Source organism: Erinaceus europaeus, chromosome 16, assembly GCF_950295315.1.
Source record: "Erinaceus europaeus chromosome 16, mEriEur2.1, whole genome shotgun sequence".
Lineage (NCBI taxonomy): Eukaryota > Metazoa > Chordata > Mammalia > Eulipotyphla > Erinaceidae > Erinaceus > Erinaceus europaeus.
Window position 1 is genome coordinate 1,908,056 of NC_080177.1, and position 18,712 is coordinate 1,926,767.

Consider the following 18,712-nt stretch of genomic DNA (forward strand, 5'->3'; position numbering starts at 1 on the left):
ATTAGCAAAATTGACATGAGTTAAATAGAAAAGCAATGGAGGTAATTATTGTCGAAATATGACAGAAACTACAGGTTTCTTAACAGTCAGCATGCCCCTAAGGTAGGGGGTTGGTATGACAGGAATTGATGAGATACTAGACAGTTATTCTCCATAACACAAGCAACTTAATTATCCAAAGGTATTTGAGAGAAGCGTAGGGGTTAAACCCGTAGGGTGAGACAGAGAGAAGATGAATATCAAAAGGCCATATAGTTAGGAATTTCTCTTGTCTGGGGTCTGAGGTGTGTGATGAAGTGTGTGATAAGGTGTGTTCTTCTGTGATCAGAAGGTGACTTTGAATGAGTGAATCTGCGGCCATGTGGCCTGCAGTTAATGGAGGGAAGTACTGGGGTATCTGTGGGCCTGAGAGTCAAGAAGGGAAGAACCAAGTCTGAGTTTCCCCCCTTATGCTCACCTCGGTTGAGAGAGACTCACCAAGAGGGTATCTTCTCAGACCTCCATCCAAAGATGGGGGTGGTTCTCCCTAAGCTCTCTCAGGCTCACACATGTTCCCAACAGAGCCAGGGAAGGAAACCAGGGAGGAGAGAGACAGACACAGAGAGACACCCCAGGACAGTGCCACCATCCATGGAGCTTCCTCTGGCTCCAAGGTGCTGCCATGTGGTGCCAGAGTTTGAACCCAGGGCCTTGAGGGTGACGAGGCATGCACTCCACCAGGTGAACCAGATCCCTAGGGAGCAGGGCTCAGGGTGAGTTTCCGTGTCCTGGATGCTGGCAGGGTCCTGGCGGGAGATGGCAGTGGAGGAGCGGGGGGTGACCTGTCTGGTCGGGTCCCCCTCGCCCTGGTGGGCGCAGGGGGCACCCCGCCCACACCCCCACGGTGCTGTGTGGCTTCTGCAGACCGGGACAGGGAGCTGGACTTCTCCACGTTCCTGAGCATCATGCACGCGCAGGGCAAGCAGGAGGACCCTCGCAAGGAGATCCTGCTGGCCATGCTGATGGCGGACAGGGACAAGGACGGCTGCATACCCGCTGCCGAGCTGCGCGCCAAGCTCACACAGCTTGGGGAGAAGCTCACCCACAAGGAAGGTGTGCCGGCCCCTGCTCCCCACGGGTTGCCCGGGGAGGGACTAGAGCCCAGGGGCCTGTCCCAGACTCAGCCACCCCAGAGGGGGTGGTGGGTGACGGGGAGCTGTGCAGCCAGGGGGTTCGGGGCCGAGGGTGGGCTGGGCGAGACAGGCGGGTGGAGGAGACCTCGGCACAGGGGCTTCGCCTTGGTGTGCATTTATTTATTTACTTATTCAGTAATGGTGGAGAGAGAGAACCACAGCTCCACTCTGGCATGTGAGACATCAGGGGTCAGACTTGAGCCTCCTGCTCCTACGTCCAGGGTTCTAGTCACTCCCGGGCTGCACCTTTTAACAAATCACTTCAGGGGCCCGGCCTTGGCACACTGATTAGTGCAGTTGTTGCCATGCACAGGGACCCTGGTTCGACCTCCGGCTCCCCACCTGCAGGGGAGTCGCTTCACAGGCGGTGAAGCAGGTCTGCAGGTGTCTGTCTTTCTCTCCCCTTCTCTGTCTTCCCCTCTTCTCTCCATTTCTGTCTGTCCTATCCAACAACGACGCCAATCATAACTACAACAATAAAACAACAAGGGCAACAAAAGTGAATAAATAAATATTTAAAAAAAAAGTAGAGGGTTCTGGTGGTAGCACAGTGGGCTAAGTGCACATGGCTCGAAGCACAAGGACTGATGTAAGGATCCTGGTTCGAGCCCCCGGCTCCCCACCTGCAGGGGGGTTGCCTCATAAGCGGTGAAGTAGGTCTGCGGGTGTCTGTCTTTCTCTCCCCCTCTCTGTCTCCCCTCCTCTCTCTATTTCTCTCTGTCCTATCCAACAACAACAACATCAATAACTACAACAATAAAAACAACAAGGGCAACAAAATGGGAAAAAATGGCCATCAGGAGCAGTGGATTTGTAGTGCAGACACCGAGCCCAGTAATAACCTTGGAGGCAAAAGTAATTTATAATAATAATAATAATAATAATTAACACCTTATTATTAAAATTATTACTAGAGCCCTGCTCAGCTCTGGTGGTACCAGAGACTGAAGCTGGGACCTCAGAGCCCCAGATGTGAGTCTTGCAGAATCATTATGCTATCTCCCCACCCTTGCACTTAATTATTTATTTTTGACTATAAACAAAAGAGAGACCGGAGCACCACGCAGCTCTGTTACACACGGCACTGGGCATGGAGCCTTGGCCTCAGGCAGGAGGGCTTTGAGCTTCATCACCGAGACCCCCAACCTCACCCCCAGTCTGTGGGGGTCTGCAGGTTGCTGTCAGGATCGAGTCTAAGGGCAGGGGAGGCAGCACAGCGGCAGAGCACAGGGCTTGCAGGCAGGGCCCAGTCTCCATCTCCAGAACCACCAAGAGCCACTGCTGTGTAGCGTTTCTTCAAAAAGTAAAAAATAGGGCAGGGAGACAGCATAATCATTCTGTAAAGCGGCTGTCATGCCTTAAGCTTCAAAGGCCCAGGTTCAATCCCCTGCACCACCTTCAGCCAGAGCTGAGCAGGACTCTGGTAATAAATAAATAAGGAAATAAACAAATAAATAAATAAAATATAACACAACTAATTGAAGTGGACTGAAATTCTGGTCACCCCTCTTCTCCTTCCTCTGGAAGAGAACGGGCAGCCAGCTCTAGGCCCCCGGAGAGCTGACTTTCTTTCTTTCTTTTAAAGATTATTTATTTATTTATTTATTTATTAGAAAGATAGGAGGAGAAAGAAAAAGAACCAGGCATCAATTTGGTACATGTGCTGCCAGGGATCGAACTCAGGACCTCATGCTTGAGAGTCTAGTGCCTGAGCCACTGCACCACCTCCCAGACCACTAAAAGCTGACTTTCTTTTTCTTTTTTAAATTATATTTATTTATTCTCTTTTGTTACCCTTGTTTTATTGTTGTAGTTATTATTTTGTTGTTGTTGTGGGATAGGACAGAGAGAAATGGGAGAGAGGAGGGGAAGACAGAGAGGGGGAGAGAAAGACAGACACCTGCAGACCTGCTTCACCGCCTGTGAGGCGACTCCCCTGCAGGTGGGGAGCCGGGGGCTCGAACCGGGATCCTTACGCCGGTCTTCGCGCTTTGCGCCACCTGTGCTTAACCCTTTGCGCTACCGCCCGACCCCCGAAAGCTGACTTTCTGGAAGGCAGCCCACTCTGGGGGCATCCTACCCACCGGGCCCCAAGGACACCACCTGACTTTTGAGGTGCCAGCTAGGTGGGGGCCAGTACACCCCTCCCACTCATTTGGTCTAGAAGCCTTCCAGGGGCCCAAAGAGAAGAGAAGCTTATGGGGGTTGGGGGCTTGCCTCTCCACATATACAATTCAGGTTCAAGCCCTGGCACCATCTGGGAGTGCCCTGGCGCCAGGGGAAGATGAGGGAAATCTACTTTCTTAGGTACACCTTCCCTCCAAGGCCAGGACAGGTCGACTTCAGCACCGTGCTTCTTCAGGGGTTCACAGAGAGAATCACCCTCTCACCCTTCTGCCGGGAGGCGTGGTCAGACTGGGCAGCAGCTGTGAGGGCGAGCCCTGTGATGGGCACTGGAGTTGCTCCAGGCCTGGCTGCTGCATGCCAAACCTTCTCCAAGAAAGAAAAAACTGGAACATTCTGGAAGCCCCGGGCAAGGATGACCCGTGAGCAAGCCAACAGGCTCTGTTTTGAGTGTTGAGGTCGGTGGGTGGGTTTCAGAGGTTGAGACCCTCTGGACACCCCCAACCCCAGCCACTGTGGGACAGTGAGTATTTTTTCCCAGGAGCCCAGAAGACAGAGACAATGGCAGCTCTGTCTTGGGCCTCAGACATAGTTGAGTTTACTTTCTCTCTGCTCCTCCGCCACCCACCCCAGCCTCCCAGGGCTTTTCAGAATGGAGGTGAGGGTACCAGAAAGTACCTGCCACTGAGTCCAGCCCCCCGGGGCGGGGTGGGCCACAGCCTGGACTGGGGTGGTGGTGGGGGTCTGTTCAGAGGAAGGGCTGGGAGTGTGGGCCGGGCCAGACAAAGCCACGGCAGATGTTTCTGGAAACAGAGACATAGGGGCCAGGTCCCTTTTTATTTCGATTTATTTACTTATTTATTAGAGTTTATTTCCGATGCGATGGTGTTTCATGAGCGAGAAGTAGAGCACTTTCTCCAGGATGGGGCTGGCGCCTCAGGCGTGCAGGGCTGCACTCCACCCGCTGAGCTCTCTCCTTGGGAGCTCCGTTCTTCTCTCTTTTTTAGTTTAATGCAATGCCGGGGACACAGAGGACCCCGCACGTGCACCACAGCACTGAGTGGCCACCTGCTCTAGTTTTTAATTCTACCTACGGGGGCAGGAGAGGGAGAAAGACCACACGGAGAAAGACCTCCGTGTCCCCAAGGCGCACCTGGCACCGTCCACACGGCTTCAGGGCTCCAACCCACAGCTTTGTGTACACCAAGGCACGTTTCCTCCCTGGAGAGTCACCTCCTAGCACAAGACATGAATCCAGTCCCTAGCATCGCATGTGCCAGAACGGCCCACTCTGGTTCTCTGTCCCTCCTCTCTCATATAAATAAGCAAACCTCAGGGTGAGGCAGCGGTGCACCTGCTTGAGTGCATACATTACAGTGCGCAAGGACTTGGGTTCAAGCTCCCAGTCCCCGCCTGAAAACGGGAAGATACACAAGTGGTGAAGCAGGTCTGTAGGTGTCTTTCTCCCTCATTACCCTCGTGCCTCTAAATTTCCTTCTGTCCTGTCAAATAAAATAAATAACATTTAATAAATAAATCTCTAAAACTATGTAAAAGCACAGGTGTGCCCCAGGGAGACACAGTAGGGCACTGGACTCACACCCTGGGCCCCAGATTTAATCCCCAGCACCATGTGTGTCAGAGGCTCTGCTTCACTGGTTCTCTCGTTACAAAGGAGCTTCAGTGACTGGTCCTTATGGGTGCCCTGCCCGCTGGTTTAGTTTTTTTTTTTTTAATTTTTTTAATCTTTATTTATTTGCTGGATAGAGACAGTCAGAAATTGAGAGGAAAGGGGGTGATAGAGAGGGAGGGAGAGAGACAGACACCTGCAGCCCTGCTTCACCACTTGTGAAGCTTTCCCCCTGCAGGTGAGGGTCAGGGGCTTGAACCTGGGTCCTTGCGCACTGTAGCATGTGCGCTCAACCAGGTGCGCCACCACCTGGCCCCTGGGTTTAGTTCTTATGGGTCTAGGGTCTGAAATAGTGACTGGGCACTCCAGGGGTCCAGGGGAGGACCCTAGTCTGCAGAACCTACTGTCCTCTGCCCCACGCAGAAGCCAACTGAAAGGGCTCTGATGTCTTGCAGTGGACGATCTGTTCAGAGAAGCAAACATCACGCGGGATGGCCAGGTCAAGTATGAGGAGTTCATCCAGAGGATCACCACGCCCACACGGGACTACTGAGTGGGGCGCCCGCCTGGGCCCCTCTACCCACACAGGCTCGTGTTTAAAAGAAGCGACCCCACACTGGTCAGAGATGACTTAGCAACAGAGATGTGTGATGGCGGCCGCAGGCCTGGCATGCCTTTAATAAAAGGTCTAACAGCTCTGTCAGTCTGGTCCTTTGGGGACAGAGGGCCTGGAATCCAGTCGCGACCGTCTCCAGCTACGTGACCTTGGGGAAACTGTCTCGCCCTCTACGGTCCTCACTCAGGTTGGACCCCTGTCTGGCACCTCCGGGAGACTTCCACGGGGGAATCAATCCCTTCGTGCCGCCGGCGAGGAAGTGTTGGTTCTCAAGTGCGAGGCCCCGAGTGGGGTCCCTGGTGTCACAGGTGTCAGAGGCATGCTCTGGTTCTCTCTCAGTGAAAGAATGTCTGCAAGGCTAGGCCGTCCTACCCTGCCCCTCGCGGAAGACGGGTCCTGACGTGAGAGCAGCCGAGAACGTTCCCAGCTATGACCATGGACTGCGAGCTCAGGCTGACAGGGACTCAGGTCACACAGGCTCCTGTGCTGAATGTGAACAGACATGGGCCCTGGGGCAGGTTGATGGGGTAAACAGTTAATGATATTTATGTATTTTCTTCAAGCTGGGGAGCCACACTGTCCTACATTCAGAAGTAGCAATAGGTGTAGGTGTGACTCAGAAAGGAAGAGGTGGCAGAGCCATAGAAAAAAGAGCAGGGCATATATAGGTATATACAGATATAGCTAGCTAGCTACAGAAAGAATGGCCCGCCCATATCCGTGACCCTGGGAGAACCACTGCATTTCCCAATGGAGGGAAGGAATGGGGACACAGAACTCTGGTGGTGGGGACGGTGTGGGATTAGACCTGTTGTCTTTTTTATATGTATTTTTATTTATTATTGGACAGAGACAGAGAAGGGGGAGGGAGAGAGGCAGACACCTGCAGCCCTGCGTCACCACTCATGAAGCTTTTGCCCTGCAGGTGGGGACCATGGGCTTGAACCCGGGTCCTTGTGCCCTGTGATGTGTGCACTTAGCCAGATGTTCTACCACTTGGCCCCCAACCCCTGTTAACTTACACTTTTATAAATCAATATTAAATCACATACACACACAAAACATGCCTTTGTAGACTAGAGAGCAAGGTGCAACCCTGAGTTGCCATGGTCCAGCCCCTCCCCAAAGGGCTGATCTGAAGCTTTGGAGCCACAAGGCAGGCGCTCACGTCCAAACCAGGGTGTGCCTTCTCCTTTGACCCCGAGCACCGCTCAGCTCTGGCTTACGTGGTGTGAGGGACTGAACCTGGGACGTCAGGCTGTTGCATGAGCTGCTGTTCTCTCCAGCCTGGTGGCTTGTCTGCAGCACCCCAGCACCACCTGTAAACTCTCATTCCCATCTCAACACCCACGGACACAATTTCGGATGTCCACTCACAAACTCGTGGTACTAGCAGGTAGAGCTGAGCCTGAAGCTCCTGGTTCAAGCCCCAGCACTTCCAGAACTGGTCTTCTGGCTTCTCTGTCATGTGGCTCTCACTGAGGTAAAATACGAGACAGATTTTTAAAAAAATTTATTATCTTTATTTATTGGATAGAGACAACCAGAAATCAAGAGGGTAGGGGAGATAGAGAGGGAGAGAGAAAGAGAGACACCTGCAGCCCTGCTTCACCACTTGCAAAGCTTTCCCTCTGCAGCTGGGGACCAGGGGCTCGAACCCAGGTCCTTGAGCACTGTACCATGTGCACTTAACCAGGTGCACCACCACCCGGTCCCAAGATGGGTTTTTAAAGACTTAAGAGAGAGAGAGAACCAGAGCATGACTCTTTTTTTTTTTTTAAAGAATTTATTTATTTATTCATGAGAAAGATAGGAGGAGAGAAAGAACCAGACATCACTCTGGTCCATGTGCTGCCGGGGATCGAACTCAGAACCTCATGCTTGAGAATCCAGTGCACCACCTCCTGGATCACTCACTTTTTTTTTTTAATTTTTAAAATATTTCTTTTTGTTGCCCCTTTTTTAATTGTTGTTATTGATGTCGTCATTGTTGGATAGGACAGAGAGAAATGGAGAGAGGAGGGGAAGACAGAGGAGAGAAAGACAGACACCTGCAGACCTGCTTCCCCGCCTGTGAAGTGACTCCCCTTGCAGGTGGGGAGCCGGGGGCTCGAACTGGGGTCCTTACTCCGGTCCTTGCGCTTCGTGCCACCTGTGCTTAACCCGTTGCGCTACCGCCCGACTCTCAGAGCATCACTCTTGGCACATGGGATGCCAGGGGTTGAACTCAGGACCTCGTGCTTGTATGTCCAATGCTGTCATCCCTGGACCCCCACCCCCCACCCCGGGAAACGTGTCTCTTTGCCACCAGCACTTTTGTTGAGGCCCCAAGCCTGCCCAGCTCTGCTCTTCCCAGTGTTTGGCTTTCTGAGGCAGGGCGACAGACAGCAAAACAGAAGAGACACCCGCAGCAACGCCCCACCGCTCGCACAGCTTCTCTCCTGCGGTGGGGGCTGGGGACTTGAACCTGGGTCCTTGAGCATCATATGCACTCTCACAGGTGAGTCACCAACCACCCACGTTTTATTCTTGGACACTTGCTAGGGTTTCTGCCCTGGCCGGCTTTCTCAGGAAGGGAGAGAAACGGAGGGCCGGCTTGAAGCTGGGTGGCGCGCTGCCTGGCCAGCGCTCTCTGGCCCAAGGAGTGTAACTGACCTTCTTTCTCCCCTTCATGTCACCCCTAGGGTGCCTTTATTAACACAAGGGAGAGGGGGAGGGAGAGAGAGACAGAACGTCACTCGGGCGCATGTGATGCTGGGGACTGAACTCGGGACCTCATGCCTGCAAGTTCTGAGCCTCACAGCATCCTCTCTGGGTCCTTCGGAGGTTGTCTTTAGACAGGACACAGACCCAGAGGTCAGGCACAGGGGGCCCATAGTCTCAGTCCCAAAGCAGCCCCCACCCCCCCCCCCCACCATGCTGCAGGTGACCGACAATGTAGTCGGCTAGCAAGAGAGCCCGGCTTCACCCGGTGAGGTTCAGGGGCCAGGATTCAGCGGCTCGTGGAAGGAAGAGACCCAACCGACCCATACTAGAAACAGAGACGTGTGACGGTGAGGGGCTCACCTGTCCCTCCCTCCGAGAGCTGACAGCCACAGAGACCCAGCATCGCGCAAGGGGCGTTCGGGTAAGGCTCAAGGGACCTCAGGAAGCAAACCGCCCTGCCCGAGGGGCAAGAGCAAGGTGTCCAAGTTAGAAGAGCCAGGCTGTAGTGGTCCGGGAGGCGGCGCAGTGGATGAAGCTTTGGACTCTCCAGCATGAGGCCCTGAGTTCGATCCCTGGCAGCACATGGACCAGAGTGATGTCTGGTTCTTTCTCTCTTCCTATCTTTCTCATGAATAAATAAAATCTTAAAAAAAAAAAAAAAAAAGTCAGGCTGTAGTGGCTGATGAGGGGCATCCAGGGCCGGGCACTCTCTCCAGACTCCATTCCCACTTACACTGCACCCCCCGCCCCCCCCCCCCCCGTCCCCAAATCCTAACTGGCTTATGTAGCACCTCCTATTGCCCAAAAGGCTGCCCGCCGAGCGCAGCAGGGCAGGGGCCCCAGTGACTCGTCACACTCGGGACTCTCGGTGCAAGGTGCTTGGGGGCACAGAGCTCAGTCACTTTTTCACAGCCCCCCCCATACCCCCATATCCCCGGCAGTGTGTTTCACAGAAGACAAGCTACCTGGAGGCTTTCCTTTTATTACATCTAAAGAGAGCTCTACATAAACAGGTAACATTCAATAGGTAAACAATTTTTTCCAACGCATGTAATAAATATTTTCACTTGGTACTTTCATACAAACTGACATTGGTCTACTATACATTTTTTTTAAAAGCCATTTTACTGGTTTGGCATGCGGTATGGAAATCCTAAGAGGAAGTTTTAAGGCAATGAATCACAGATTTAAGTTCATGGAATTTATGGTAAATCTGGCATCTGCTTATATACATTTCCCCTTTGTTAATTAAACAATTAACAGCAGCACACCCTGGGACCACCAGCTACTCACCTTCCCTCTTTCTGAAACCTAAGGTTTGTGTTTTTAATGAACAAAACAGAATTCAACATGTATAGATAAAGCAAAATTCTTATTAAAATAATTCCAAATGTGCTTTAAAGTCCTTAAGATCCTGAAGGGATTTACATATCTGAAAGAGGAACTGTTTAAAAGCAAAAGCAAACAAAACAAAACAAAACAAACCCTCAGTATCCCACACTCAGCAATTCATAAACGGGGTATATTTCCATTCTGTTCCAGACATCTGACTCAAAAGGAGACTCGCCAAGAAGTCACATTTGTAGAAGCTTAAGTGAACCGTTCCTAAATCAGCCATGAGAGTAAAGGGTGGATGCTGTTGTCTAAAGAAGCCAGGAAAACGCAACACTCCAAACAGAGATGTCCGCAGGTGCGACACGGCCACGGCTCAGACTGAGGTGCGTCCAACAGCAGCCACTGGGTCATTAACGGCCACTTCTCCGTTGCCGGCCGGGTGACAATTCAAGTGTACGCACACACACCTATACAGAGACACAAGCATACCCACACCCACTAGGAGTCAGGCAAGGGGGGCATGCGGGCAGGCCTGCCTGAAACTTCTAGAAGGGCCATTTGTCCACAGAGAGTGTGTCTGTGTTGGCAGTGGGTGGGTGAGTGAGGCTGGGCCGAGGAAGACAGATGAACCAACAAGGCCATTCTTTCGCAAACTTAAGACACAGACGCGGTGCACGAACCGACCACACTCGACAGCGATGGAGGATGCCTGCTGGACTGAGACCAGCCCCGGGACCAGTGGAGCCCCAGCTCCGACCAAGGTGACACTCTGGAAAGTCAGCAGCTGCGGGCAGCCCGCCTCTTGAGAAAGGAAGGGACTGGAGTCAAGCAGCAGCTGGGCAGTGAGTTCTCCTGTGGATGCAACTAGAGCCAAGAGACGGACATGCTGCCTCCCCATATGTGCTCTTCCCTTTGGCTGGTTTGGAGCAGGCGCAGAGGGAATGGACCCGCTCCAGTGCCAGGCCCAAGGGAGTGGGGGGGGGGGAGGGCAGGTCTCCAGCGGGTCACTTAGGGAGTTTATGGTTCAGCATCACAGTCATCCACTGTGTGACTGATCAGAATCGAGACCGCTAGCAAGAACGACAGATAACTATTATTTCCTGTTGTGACTGACAACCAAGTCCTTTTTTAAATTGCAAGCTGCTTAGTACTGTGACTCAGGCTTGTGTGTGGAATTACACAGGCGCAGGGAGATGATACTGTCACACACATGACCTATGAACACACACACACGTACACGTATCAACACCAGCTTGTTTGTCAGAATCCAAGTCAGCAGTTTAGTGGCAGAGAGGCTGTCGAGGGAGATATTATTTCCAGATGCCACATGTGAAGTAACGTGAAGCCTCAGCTTCATCGTACAACTGGAGAAACTGACACCTTCAACTCTGCCTGGCTGCAATGTCTGCATAGTGACTGTCTGCACAAAGGTGGTCCTTTGTCAACTCTGAGAACACTACCAGCTGTAACAGAAAACTCCAGTCTGGCAAACTGGCAGTCATTATGTCCTTTCTCTGTCTCTTCTGGCCAAATGATACTAAGTCTGTTAGCTTCTTGACCATCTGAAAAGCATTTTCCATACCTTAAAGTACTATCCAAATGATTAGTCAGTATCTTCTCTGATGAGGATTCTGGAACACTAGTAGGACCACTTTCCCACCAGCCCTCACTCATCTCCAGAAGTCTTCAGTGTGCTTACTTACATGTTCCATTATTAACAAAAATACACCAGACTGATCTGTGAATACTTAAAAAAAAAAATTCCTATGTCATGCTTGTTTTTAAAAACTAAAGAAAAAAAGTAACAAGAGAGCTAGGCTAAGAAACAAGGCAGTCAGAACCAGAGAGATGGCGACTAAGAGCTATTTCAGCCCATTTGGAACTTCAGCTGCTTATCAGTAGACATACACATCTGGACATGACAGTGGGACACTGCATTTCCCACAGAACCCGCGTGTAGGAGAACTGACTGACCTTCTCTGTGGACATGATGTGACCTTCCCTCTGTCAGCTGCACAAGACACCCAGCAGGGCTTTCTGGGCAGTTCTGACTTCCTACTTTGGTAGCGGGATCTTAAGTGGAGACTTATTACCCTGTGGCCAAAAAGAAAAGAAAAGAAAAGAAAGAAAGATGGGGGGGGGAAGCAGGTCTTCAAAGACTTGGTTTAGATGCGTTAATACTGGCGATCTGAGTGCAGAGTGAAGAGTGGAGAGTGGAGAGTGGAGAGTGGAGAGTGCAGAGTGCAGAGTGGAGAGTGGAGAGTGGAGAGTGGAGAGCTGAGCTCCAGTGTGTCACTCTCAGGTGCGCTGAGCCCATTCCTGACTCACACGGTACTCCTGCAGCCTCGAGACAGATTCTCGGGGGGGGGGTACTGAGCCAACAAGAGAGAGGGTGAGATGGGGACATGCGACCGAGGGACCCAATAAGGACGCATAGACGTGAATTCAAGACCTTTCAAGCACTTTGAAAGAAGCAGGCAAGTGATTTATCAACTGAAATTGCAAACTTGGGAGGAAAAGAAACAGCAATGACAGAAAGAAACACACAGACACGCACGCACACACACACCCAGCCACACAGGACACACACACCCACAAGCTATGTCCTGGAATACACAGGGAATGCAGTGAGACAGACAGATTTATAACTTAAGGGCTGGGGAAAGCGCACGCACACGCGCGCGCGCGCGCACACACACACACACACACACACACAACCCAAGTCTCATTTGTAGAAAATGGAAATTAAAACTACCCCAGCCCCCTCCCCATGACAAAGAAAAGCCCACAATTTAAAACTTCATACATGCAATTCCTTTTCTGTTATTGCAAATAAAATAATGCCTTTGAAGTAAAGTAAAACCAAAACCATAGGACAAATGATGGGGAAAAAAGTCTTCAGAATCCAGAAAAACAAAACAAAACACAAAAAACAACTGAAGGTGGTTTGTGGGCACTTCTTTTTTTCTTTTCTTCCTTTTTTTTCTTTTTTTGGTTATTTTTTTTTTACAAGTGTTTCTCTCAGACAGGCAGTCTTAGATTTATATACAAAAGTAAAACTGAAAATATAGTTTTGTTCTCTGTACATTTCTTTTTAATTTTTTTCCCTAAAAAAAAAAAAAGGAAAAAAAAAAAAAAGAAAGAAAAACACGCTCGTGTACTTTTCTGCACAGAACGAGGGAGAACAGAGCACAAAGTTCTCTTCCTTCTGCGAGTCCGGGGCTCTGGGAGAGCTCAGTCCAGGGAGATGATGTCTGGGATGATGCCGAAGATGGAGGCGGTGTCCGCGCTGGCCCGGCCGGCCGCGGGGTGGCTGTGGCTCTCCCGCAGGCTGTTGGAGGACACCAGGCTGCTGTTGCTGCCGCTGCTGCTCCCGTTGGTGGCGGGCAGGGACGTGCTGCCTCCTGCGCTCAGCTGGTCCAGGAACATCTGCGAGGAGGCGTACGGGAAGAAGCGTGACGTGTGCAAGAGGTCCTGGTCGTCGGACACGGCGGCGGCGGCGGCGGCCAGCAGGGAGGTGTTGTAGTGCTGCTCGGGGCGGGAGAGAGAGAGTGAGGCTCACTGGTCATTACACCCTCCGCCCTCGGCAGAACAGACTCCTCAACTTAATACATTCCAAGCCTCTGGCAGCTCTGAAACCTTCAGCAAGACACTGCAAAATCGACCTGCAGAGTCCAACAGCCATTCCCGTGGCTCATCTTGAGAGACAGGTCTCATTGACATGGAAGGGAAACTGCTTTTCTCTTTAGTCTGTACTGCAAGCAAGTCTCAAAACTCCATTTCCAAAGAGGGAAAAATAAAAGACAGTGTTCCTACTACAGACTCAGTCGTGGCAGAAACAAAGGGATTGCCGTCTAAGTTCTGGAAACCTTAACGTGGGCCATGGGGAAGGGTCAGGTCAGAGGGCTACACTGTCAGTGCTGCTTCTCTTCCTTGGCCGGGGTTACCGGCTCACGGCGCAGCTGCAGGCACACAGGCACCGCTTCCCTTGGGTCCCTTTACATCGCCTGCAAGAGGACCCCAAGGTGCTCTCTACCCTCACCAGAATCCTTTGCTTAGTGTAATCCACTCTCAAGTTTCTATGGGACCTACTCCCCCCCCCCCCACATTACTTACTATCTGCTTAAGTATTTCAATGTATAATGAACATAACCATATATATATTTCAGATGACTTACCTGATTGTCTCCTGATAAGAAAGGAAAGAAATCTAATCCTATGGGAGAAAAGGTGATTTTAGTTTTGGGAAACATATCAAAAGGAAAAACAAACAACTGAAGACCCTCCCCAATGTCCTAGAATTTCCAAAACAAACACAAATCCTAAGCCGGCCGCCCTCTGGGCCCTCTGCCCCCACGTGGAGCTTTGCCCCCACACACTGCCTCTCCCACCTCCAAGTCACGCAGGCTGACTGAACCTGGCCTTCGCCTGTCCTCCTGGAGCGCCGTCTGGACCAGGCTGGGTCTAACAGGATTCCTTAAGCCATACTTGTCACAAATGCTCTCACTGACTCATCAGGTGCGGGGCTCTATTTGGCTTCATGTTGCAGACGAGGAAGTCTGAAGCTGAGAGAAGCTGAGTGAGCAGTACTGCAGACCTCTCTCGCTCAGATCTGCTCTCCGTCACTGTCTGTGCCAGAGACACTCGGACACGCCACAGTGTCATGAGGGGGAGTTTCGGGGTCTGAAGCGCTGGGGTGATGGCCCGAAGGAGCTGCTCTGACCCTTCCGACCACATCCTTGTTTACTCGGCCCCGTGGGCACTGTGACGAGAGTAAGGGGACCAGTGTGAACAGAAGCCTTGCTCTCGTCACGAGACATGGGGAGCAGCTGCCGATGTAACAGCGACGCGCGTGCTTTGGGATGCGTCCAGGGCTACAGCAGGACAGTTACCACAGGCGGGTCTGCAAACTGGGGTTCCTTATTGGACTGTCGAAATGTCACCAGATATTTTTGTTTCTTTGTGCAAAAATGCATCATGCCTTTCCTGACAACACAATTATTTATCACCATTTTAATCCTTTTTAGGAGGATGAAGAAATGCCAGAAGACCAGCCCCCACGACGGGATGGGGTCCTCTAGGTGCCACGATCTCCCATGTGGTGGTGTTCAGTTCCTTGAGGTGAACTACATCCTGGATCCCAAAACGCCCCGCCTTTCTTTAATATTTATTTATTTGATCAAGAGAGAGGAGGAGAGAGAAAGAACCAGGGTACCACTCTGACATAGAAGATGCTGGGAGTTGAGTCCTGGACCTCATACTTAAAGAGTGCAATGCTTCTATCCAGTGGCTGCCTCCCAGCATTTCTTACAACTTGTAGGAACCCAGTTTGCAGAATCCCTGCAGGCGAGGGCTGAGCGTGTCGGCCAGAGCTTCTGTATAAGAGTAAATGAGTACATGTGACTGTCGTCCCTAGTCTCGCCCAGAAGACGGTTCAGATCAGAGACTCACCTTGCAGGTCGTAAGGCATGGGGGCCATGTGGAAGGGGTGTCTGTAGTCCTGGATGAGGGACGTATTGATGTAGCTGGTGTCGACGGCGGGAAGGCTCGGGGTGCGGGACACGGGAGACGCTTGGTGTGGAAGACTTAGGATGCTACGGGAAGAAAGTCTCCCATCAGTCAAGCGTGACACCTCATAGCAGGCCTGAGCTTCGCAGCTTGAAACTAAGGCCACAGAGCGGCTGAGCCTATGTAACACAGCCGGTCCCCAAGAACCAGGAAACAGTGTGTTCGCAGGGGCTAGAGTGAGCGACAAGGGGTGTGTGCCGGGGCGCTCACATCCACCGATCTAGGCGACCTTAGGAAGGAGCAGGGTCACCTCCATTCCAGAGTCACAGCTAGGCCTCTTCACGGGATCTGGGGAAAGGGGCCTCAGCAGATGACTCTGTGAAAGCGTCGATCATGAGCAAGGGAGGTGGCGAGTGAAAAATGAAAGTCAAACCCCGCAGAGAAAATGCAGGGGGCCGGGTGGTGGTGCGGCCGGGTAAGTGCACACAGTGCTAAGCACAAGGACCCAGGTTCAAGCCCTCACTCCCCACCTGCTGGGGGAACGTTTCTTGAGTGGCCAAGTGTTTACAGGTGTCCATCTTTCTCTCTCCTTCTCTATCTCCCCTCCCTTTTCAATTTCCCTCTGTCCTGTCAAATAAAAACAGAAGAAAAAAAAGTGGAAAAAGGACTGCCAGGAAGAGTGGTTCATAGTGCAGGCACCGAGGTCCAGTGATTACCCTTGTGGAAAGAAGAGAGAGAGAGAGGAAGGAGGGAGGGAGGGAAGGAAGGAGGGAAGAAGGGAGAGAGGGAGGGAGAGAGAGACCCAGAGACACAGTTGGTGGAATGCAGCCAAGAGCTAGAAGCTGCTCCCCTGGTGTGGCAGCTCTGCCAAGAGCAGGAGGAGGGAGGCCCTGTTCATCTGTGTACACCACTGTTTGGAGCTAGCCAGGGCAGGCAGACAACAAGCACTCTTCCTAATGAACACGTGATAGGTTTTCAAGGAAGAACAGTGTAACTGGAAAAAGAATCAAAAAAGAGGACGCTGGGGTACACATTACAGTGCACAAGAACCTGGGTTTGAGCCTCAGCTCCCCACCTGCAGGGACACTTCACACGTGAAAGAAGGCTGCAGGTGTGTCTTTGTCTCTCTCCCTCTCTATCCCCCCCATTTCTTTCTGTCCTATGAAATAAAGCAGAAAGAAAAAAAAATGGCTACCAGGAACGGGGGCTCTGCAATGCCAGCACAGAACCCCAGCAATAACCATGGTGGGAAAAAAGAAAAAGGGGGTGGGGCACTCTGAAAGAAGAGATTAATGCTTAATTAGGCGAGTAGTTAAACCTGTGTTTCAAAATTAAGAACAAGCCCCTCCCCTCCCCTCCCCTCCCCTCCTCTCCTCTCTCTCCTCTCCTGGATCAACTAGGAATACCAAAGGAGACCACCTGGGGCCACAACAAGACAGGAACTCACCAAATCACTGACCTGTGAGTGCAAACACACGGCTGGTGACAGAGAGGAGCCTAGGGAGAGACTACGTGGCTGGGAACAGTCCGGCGGTTTACCAGTTGAGACACCACCTCCAGTCTGTTCCACCAACAAGGGGACAGCTGAAGGGAGGAGAGGACTCCCCGGAGACTCACCAAGTACAACTCTGGGTCTCCATTGCTACTGCCCTCAGAATCCGGAGCAGCAGCAGAGAGGAGGGACAGAGATCTAACCGGAAACTCAGGAGAAGACCTATACCTCGGTGGCATAGCTGTGGGGCTGTGAAAGTCTCTTTGCATAACCACTGGACTATCTCTGCCTTATCTCTTGGTCAGGAGTCAGTGATTAAGCTAAGAAGCCTACTTATAGTTTAGAAGCCCTCAGGCTCCCATAGCCTACAGAGAAGGAAAAAAAAAAGAGGCTTTTAAATCACTGAGCTCCAACTCAGGGATTAAAATACTATTGAAACAACTGTTAGCTTCCACCACTGTGAACCCTTTAATCACCTTACTTAGACACAAGTCAATCCAGGCAATAGTGATCAGTAATTTGAAAAGTACTAAGATAGGGAACTCATAATATATAAAGTGGGTAAACCAACAAGAAGAAATATTGGAGAAATGAACCAGGACAACACTCTAGCTAAAAGTCCTCCAAAGGATGAAACACAAAATAACGAGTTCAACATCCAAACATCAGCTAAGGAAATAATCACAGGAGTGAGTAAAGAGTTTGAAAGAATTGTAATCAGAAATACAGGAACAACAAATGAGACTCTGGAAGAAAACACTAACTATCTCAAGGTTATTAGAGAGCTGAAAGCTGAAATAGCTGAGCTAAGAACACAACTAACTGAACAAGCTAAAACAGTATCAGAACAGGGTAACAAAATAGATGAACTCCAGAAAACAGTAGAAGGCAGAGAGAACAGAATCAATGAGGCTGACAGAGACAGAATTAGCAAGATCGAGGACGAATTAGAGACAACTAAAAAAGAAGTAAGAGATCTCAAAAAGAGATTAAGAGATGCTAAAAACAACAACAGAGTCCTATGGGATGACTTCAAAAGAAACAATATACACATTATTGGCTTACCAGAGGAAGAAAGAGAGGGAGAGGAAGAAAGCATTCTTCAGGCCATAATAGCTGAAAACTTCTCTAGTCTAGACAACATCAAAGACATGAAGATTCAAGAAGCCCAGAGGGTCCCAAACAGAATTAACCCAGACTTAAAGACACCAAGACACATCCTATTTAGAATGGAAAGGAATAAGGATAAAGAAAGGATCCTGAAGGCTGCAAGAGAAAAACAAAGAGTCACATACAGAGGAAAACCCATAAGATTAGCAGCAGAATTCTCCACACAAACACTACAGGCCAGAAGAGAATGGCAAGATGTCTATCGAGTGCTCAATGAGAAAGGCTTTCATCCAAGAATACTATATCCTGTTAGACTATCATTCAGACTAGATGGAGGCATCAAAACCTTCTCAGACAAGCAACAGTTGAAGGAATTAACTATCACCAAGTCTGCCCTGAAAGAAGTTCTGAAAGGTCTTCTATAAACAGTCAGACCACCACAAATAGGACATATATCAAAGCACTCTAAAACTCTACAAGAATGGCGTTAAAGTATCTTCAATCTTTGATATCAATAAATGTCAATGGCCTGAATTCACCTATTAAAAGACACAGAGTAGGAAGATGGATCAGGAAATACAACCCAACAATATGCTGTCTACAGGAAACCCACCTAACTCAACAAAACAAACACAGACTTAAAGTGAAAGGATGGAAAACTATCATACAAGCCAATGGCCCATAAAAAGGGCAAGGAACAGCTATTCTCATATCTGACATGATAGACTTTAAAATAGATAAGATTAGGATCAGTCAGTCAATCAAGAGGACTTAACAATTATTAACATCTGTGCACCCAATGAGAAGCCATCTAAATACATCAAACGTCTACTGAAAGAGCTACAGCAATATATTAACAACAACACAGTCATAGTAGGGGACGTCAACACCCCACTCTCTCAACTTGACAGATCATCCAGGCAGAAAATCAATAAAGACATAAGGGAGCTAAATGAAGAGATAGATAAACTAGAACTATTGGACATTTTCAGAGTCATTCATCCCAAGAAACTGGAATA

At 50.4% G+C, this 18,712-nt stretch overlaps 2 protein-coding genes across 6 annotated transcripts in view; one reads left to right on the top strand and one right to left on the bottom strand.

Moving 5' to 3' along the window:
• The window catches only part of CALML4 (calmodulin like 4), an 8,634-nt gene extending 3,012 nt beyond the window's left edge, over window positions 1–5,622 (top strand). For both annotated transcript variants that reach the window (XM_007534937.3, XM_016193347.2), the window contains 2 exons: window positions 904–1,092; window positions 5,382–5,622. In XM_007534937.3, coding sequence (XP_007534999.3) covers window positions 904–1,092; window positions 5,382–5,479 — 287 coding nt within the window. In that variant the 3' untranslated portion in view covers window positions 5,480–5,622. The remainder of the gene's footprint in view (window positions 1–903; window positions 1,093–5,381) is intronic.
• A 3,592-nt stretch (window positions 5,623–9,214) lies between these two features.
• Window positions 9,215–18,712, bottom strand: part of PIAS1 (protein inhibitor of activated STAT 1) — a 113,461-nt gene continuing 103,963 nt past the window's right edge. For all 4 annotated transcript variants that reach the window (XM_060175638.1, XM_060175640.1, XM_060175639.1 and 1 more), the window contains 3 exons: window positions 15,035–15,177; window positions 13,762–13,799; window positions 9,215–13,111 (listed from right to left, as the gene is read on the bottom strand). In XM_060175638.1, the coding sequence (XP_060031621.1) occupies window positions 12,818–13,111; window positions 13,762–13,799; window positions 15,035–15,177 (475 nt within the window). In that variant the 3' untranslated portion in view covers window positions 9,215–12,817. The remainder of the gene's footprint in view (window positions 13,112–13,761; window positions 13,800–15,034; window positions 15,178–18,712) is intronic.